General features: G+C 43.2%; 1 protein-coding gene across 3 annotated transcripts in view; it reads left to right on the top strand.

Moving 5' to 3' along the window:
• Positions 1–5,937, top strand: part of BEND7 (BEN domain containing 7) — a 69,668-nt gene extending 63,731 nt beyond the window's left edge. For all 3 annotated transcript variants that reach the window (XM_085898233.1, XM_085898232.1, XM_085898231.1), the window contains 2 exons: positions 4,155–4,265; positions 5,558–5,937. In XM_085898233.1, coding sequence (XP_085754359.1) covers positions 4,155–4,265; positions 5,558–5,607 — 161 coding nt within the window. In that variant the 3' untranslated portion in view covers positions 5,608–5,937. The remainder of the gene's footprint in view (positions 1–4,154; positions 4,266–5,557) is intronic.
• Positions 5,938–6,541: the final 604 nt, after the last annotated feature.

Here is a 6,541-nt window from a genome sequence, read left to right as displayed (position 1 = left end):
CTCGAGCACCACTACACTGTTCGGTCACCACCACCACGGTGAGCCACTGCAAAGGACTGCTCGAGCCACGATCCTGCAGAACACCAATCAAGACCATGACCGCCGATCACTCTCTGCCGAACACTGGTCCAGATATCCACTCTACCCCTCTGAGGTGGGAGGGGTCTCTTTTCCTCGCCCCTCGCCTCCTGATTGGACGAGGAGTTGTCGGACGACTCGTGGTCACCTCCCGATTGGCTGGGGCGTGCGTGTCATGCTCGCCCTTCACTCATTTGCTGGAGGAAACGTCCATGCCCTGCCTTGGTGCGGAGCCTCGATCTGAGGCGATGGAGGCTCCGCCCACGCCTTCAGCCAAAAACACTTGGGCAATGGCGACCGGTCGAGTGTGGGACGGCGGCGTTGTTGTTGATGAGGATGTAATTGTAGTTGTTGATGATGTAATAATTGTAGTTGTTGATGAGGATGTAATAAACCTGACTATAAAATAACTCGTAGCGCACACACGAAATTCCCATTAGACAGAAAGAGGAATTCTAACTGTAAGCACATACTTATCGAAATAACTTAGCTTCGGAACTCTGGCTGTTTGCGTGCACAAGGTTTCCAAATCCGTAACAATATATCGTTTTTACCCCATCACTTCAAAGGTGTAGAATCACTTCAAAAATTCTCGGATTCGGATCTTCACCAAAATTGAATCATTTCGTCCTTGTCACATACATACCCAAGCTCTCCACCAAGTCCATAACTTTTTGAGATATCCTGTTCACAAATGGACAAACAGACATGGGTGAAAACAACCTCCATCCACCTTCGGTTGTGGTGGGTACCCGTATGCTGCATGGAACTTAAAGTTTTCGCTTGTGTCAAGATTATTGCACGATCCAAGAGAAAATTTAAAAAACAGCACTGCCTGATCAACCACATTACGACTAATTTATCGATGTCAATGGTCTTTGACTGATGTCATGTTTTCCTTTTGTCCATCAGCTTGGACACATCACTCTCATGAAAAAAAGTTGTAATATCTGCTCCTTTTGTTTCTTTCGTTCATAAACCATCGTTATATGATCTAAAGAAACAAAAAGATCATAAACCATCATGCCAACACCATACTCCTCACTCAGGTGTTTCACCGAAACATCCATGTCGTACTTGTGCAACAACTCAACTTTTTGTTTAATACTGAATGATAAATGCTTCCTTTTCGAAGTAACACTAGCTTGTCCAGATGGTGGCCTTTTGAAGTGATTGTGATGCAGGGGGGGGGGGGTATTACACAAACACAATTATGTTCACAAAACTATGGAGTACAAGGCGGTGATACCGAATCGGACATACACGCCACTTCACAGGTTTGTCTCTGGTGATTGCACAACGTCACTTCCATGGAGATGCGTTTTCCTGTAGATTAACTTTTCAATGGGGTGATTAACTTTTCAGAAAGCTCGAGAATAATTAACTTTTCAGAATGGAAGGCTTAAAAATTTTTGGACCGTGGAGTTTCAAAATGTTGCCGGTTTTCGTATCTTCCAGGTTTTTGCTTTACTGGTTAAAGGGTCCCCTACCTGTGCTGTACATTATTGAATATTGATGTATTATTTGTGTTTGCCACATCAGATCACGAGAAAACAGTGCATACAGCCTTGGGTCTTTGACAGCGTCTGGCATGTATCTCCTTTTGTACTATGTTAAAAGTTATTCCCTTTAAGCTATTCCACTTGAAACGATTTTGCTGTGCAATAGTTAAGGTGAATGGGGAAAATTAATATGACGAGGTGAAAGGGGACAGACACAATGTCACACAATCGGTGTCACAATTAGCCTTTACTTCAACCTCGGTCACATTCATCCATCCATTGGGAGCATACTCTGTGCAGAGCGTTGGTGCTCCCAAAGCAGTCTCCTTGGCTATTGGGCACAATTCTGGACAGGTCGCCATTCCGACACAGGTTACCAGCAAGCTGGCACTCATTTTTGCCAACCTGGTATAAATGGCAGGCAGTGTCAACCTGATAATAGGCGGAATCAACCCCACCTGGTATTAATTCAACAACCGATTAGGATTTGAGCTCAGGATCCGAGGATCCCAAACCCACCACCCTAACCATTAAGCCAACACCAGGCATGGTCACATTCACTACCACTTTAATTTAATTCAAACTGGCAACAAGCGGGACCAACGTTGAATAAACATGCAGTTTCAGTATTTCCTGTCTGAGTCGGCCAGTGAAGGTGCACACTTGTAAGAGATTTGTCCCCAGGTGCCACATCCACCCCATTGCAATCAGCCAGTGCCTTGATACTCACCCCTACCCCTCCCCCCCCCCACCTCCACACCTCATTTCGCTACTCTTTCTGCCATTGTGCTCTTTCCCTTTTTCAGTTTCGCCCCTTCCTTGCTCGCACTAAAACCCAAATATCTTGCATCATTAAAATTCAACACTGTCATCTTACAGGCATTTAATGGTGCACCTTTCGACCCTGGCCGTGATGCTTGTGATCGTGTACTGGAACTTGTGCTGCAAAAGTACCAGACCAGGTTGATATAAATGCTTGCATCCCGACGAGGCCTCTCCCATAACCCCTCAGCTCGACCCCATTTTCCCCTCATGCGTAATGAGTGCAGCAAAAGTGTTGTAACAACAACAATAAAGTATTTCTTCTTTTTTGACAGGTCGAGGACGTGAAGTTTCAGACTCTGATAGCCTACGAATGATGCGCTCTGATCGTATAAACATGCATCCACAATCTAAACGCTGCCTCCTTTCTTGCTGTCATTGGCGTTTTTTGTTATGGAATAGTGTCGGTCTTCAACTATTTATGTCCCCCCACCCCCCCCCCCTCCAAGGCTTCCCAACAGCAGCACAGAGTTGTATAAATCGCTGCATCTCCCTTATTTATTGACTATTTTGAAACCATTCCATTGTCAACCTACGATATCGCCACAAATTTTGCAACAGCACAACCAATCTTGAAATGACCATTCCCAACCTGTGCACATACTTTATAAAGACCTCGTTGTGACATTTTGGAGAATGCTGCCCTTGCATCTATCAGCCTGACATCTTACCGTAAATGGTGACCAGTCCAGATCCCCGATATAAACCCGATCCGAACAGTACTCGGACGTCTTGCAATGCTGCCTCGGTGCCGGAATTTTCACAGAACAATCCATGAATGTACTTGCACTGAAAGAGGAACGGTGTATTACTATGCCTGGTATTTCCAAACAATTGGTACAAAGTGCTCGTGTTGCGGGTTCTTTGTTAGTCAATTTAAACTATCGTGAATTGGTATCCCTGCACGTTTTCTCAGTGTCTCGGTCCTTTTAGTTATTGAGTGAATGTTTTTACCTTTCACAAGCTCACAGAGCAATTCTTAATTGATATTTAAGTTGTGGCCCTTTAAGGCTTGGGCTGGCAGGATGTCCAAAAGCGACGCACACTCTCCTCTAAGCAGTACAACCATGGTTTGAATCTCAACCCAGCTATAAACTGTCAACCCGATGTTTCACATGCAGGGTGATTCATCAATGTGTGTGCCATCCCTCGGATGGACGTTAAATTAGTTGGTGGACGTTCAATAATCGGCAAGCTATCACTCCCGGATCCCACGGTGTCCTTTGCGATGAGTAGACAAGCTATCACTGGCACCCTGACCAAATTAATAATTCCTACCCGAACCGTAGTCGAATGCCAGGTCTGGCCAGTCAGTTTGTGAAAGAATTGGGACAAGCTGTATATTCAACTCCGCAACCAATAGATATTCCACAAGAATGTGGGACTAATTGGGGCCGTTAAATAATAATAATAAGATGATGCCTTTGAAGGGCTTATGACCTCACTGCATAGTAGCTTTTCAGCATATCATTTTGTACACAGTAGTTGTGGCGGCCATTCTTTTTCCCGTGCCATCACTACTTTTGTGTCCTGTCATTACATTGAAGTTATAAAGTATAATGTTCCTATGAATGGGTGCTTGGAAGCCCGAGACGACCTGTATTTACCATACTCCATAGTGGTGCATCAGTGTTGCTTTGACATTTTTTTTTATTTTATTTTATCCTCTGAGCTCTTTCATTGGGTTTGCTGATATCTGCTGATAATGGCAATGATTGTTCGTTCGATCGTATCCTTGCCCTGCTCCACCAGCATTCACAGAGGAGTACTGCAAAAGAAAGAAGATAAAACTTCCGGGACCAAAAGACTGGGTTCAACTTCTTCAGGATCAGATTAAACTTGCACGTCGCCGGATGAAACGCGGTGAGCAAACCACAATTACCCAGCACAGACAATGCCTTTAATTTACCAGATGATATTTAATCGATAAAACCTCATTTATGACTTAAAGCTCTTCCAAGAGCCACAACCTATATAAAAACTAGAACGACACTCGATAGAGCACATACCTTTGCCAAGCTGAACAGTTTTCGTTTTATTCCACTGATGGGCCGGATCTGCATCCATTCGTCCTTGTCGCACACCAAAATCTAATCTGCTTGGTCTTATCACCTTCCCAACTCATGCACCGAGTTTTGTCTAAATCGGTCCACAATTTTTTTAAATATCGTGCTATACTGTATATTGTTTTTAGCCCCGTCTTTCAATGGTGAAGCATTACTTAAAATAAATAAAATTTAAATTCTCGTACCGGATCTTCACCAAAATTGAATCATTGCGTCCTTGTCACACTCAACCTGTCCAAGTTTTGGCTGAATCCGTCCATAATTTTTTGAGTCCACAATGCAACAGTACAAAATGAACAGCAGAAAGAGAAGGTGGGGGGAGGGGTGGGGGGGTTGGACACCAGCAAGGCTGAGTGACAAAATAGATGGAGATGGACACACAAAGGATATGGGTAAAAATGAGGGGTAGGGGAAGATGCAGGGAGTGGACAAGATGTATACAGAAGCAAACTTTCAGGAAGGAAAAACTGGAAATTTGTCAGCGGGTGGAGATGGTTTAGCGATGGTAGAAACGATCATCATTTTGGATGGGGATGATCTGAGATGGTGGTGAACAGCTTTCTTGAAAAGCTGGTGCTGCTTCTACTCTGCCAGCAATCAATGGAAGCCCTCGATGTCAAACCCGAGATCAGGACCGTCTCTCTCGACATTGATAGGTGATTAAGCAAAATTTACAGAAACCCTCCATTGCAGGCTAGTTACGTCATAATTATAAAAACACTAATTTGTGATCATCACAGACTTCCACAACATGTTTCAAAGAATTGAGGCAGCTTCTCTTTGATTACACTAATATGTCGAAAAATATATAATTTCACCTCATGGTCTCCAGTTTTCTCATATTTAAGTGTAACATGGATGTGCTCATGCTGTGCATTAACTCTAATTTTAACTTCCATGTTACGAGTCATTAAGTTGCGTTAATGCAAGCTTGCTGATGGCCATTTGGACATAGCCGTGACATTTTTCAGAGCAAAACTACTGAAAGGTAATCGTGTTTCTCTCGCAATTTCCCAGGTAAAATCGATAAAAATGAGAACTTTTAGACTTTTTGTCATTTTGTTTATTTATTTTTTTCCCCCGTTTCAGCAACACTCGTCGTAACGACACGGTGGGACAGCTCTGGATCATCTCTGTGAGAAGCTTGTCCCATATTCCTGGAAGGAGTGAAGGGGTCCATGTGTATGAAATAAAATATAGTCTAAGGAGTTCGTCGGCTCGTCCTGCGTGTGCACTTCACATGAAGAGAAACTTTCAAACGGAGTTTAAATGACTGTTTGCTGCTTAGTTTTAAATTATAAAGGTCGGCTGTCGGACCTCTGAAGCAATGTGCCAACCATTTGCTGAGGTAACAATCAGTTTAGAATGTCCAACACTTTTAGTCTGTAGCACTTTTCAGATGTCGCCTCTTTTAAAGTTTTGAGATATTTATGTTTACACATTTCCAACATTAAACGTGCTTTGTGGGATATCTGTTTTGGATGTGTCCATTTTGTCTCCAATCATCTATATGTGTATAGATTCATTTGTGCACTTGTAGTACTTGGCTGCTGCTGCTCAACCCCCTCCCCCTCCTCACCCCCTTAATGGGTTCGTTTTTATGAATACTGGTGATTGAAGGTACAGGGTATATCAATCATTTTTCAAATTGATAAATGGTCCAGTAAGGAACCATCTTAGTATGAACTCATGGAGGTTGTGGGTAAAGTTTAAAGAGAGAAGAGGAAGCATAACAGAGAAAGGTAAGGGAGAGAACTGACTTTATCAGTTCTGAACAGCATTTGTCAATCCCTCCTTGTCTGATGGATGCTTCCTTGGGGTGAGGATCAGGTGTCACCCATGCTTGCTGATTTCCATGTGGATGAAAATTGATCAGTAAGTTCTCATCACTTCTGTGGCCTCTTGCTCTGAGGCAAGATTACAACTGCTGGTCATGCAAAATGTCTTGATGTGAATGATGTTATCTGCGCCTCGCTCTACTCAAGGTCACTATTTTTGTACAAAGGACAAGAGCACAAAACTGAAGTGGAAGTTGTTGTTGTTTTCTATTTGTGTACTGCTCTTGAATAATTG

The sequence above is a fragment of the Eptatretus burgeri genome, chromosome 10 (assembly GCF_056783735.1).
Source record: "Eptatretus burgeri isolate ZD-2024b chromosome 10, Ebu_testis_v1, whole genome shotgun sequence".
Taxonomy (NCBI): domain Eukaryota; kingdom Metazoa; phylum Chordata; class Myxini; order Myxiniformes; family Myxinidae; genus Eptatretus; species Eptatretus burgeri.
The sequence above is the reverse complement of the archived record's forward strand: the minus strand, read 5'-3'. Positions and strand labels throughout refer to the sequence as shown.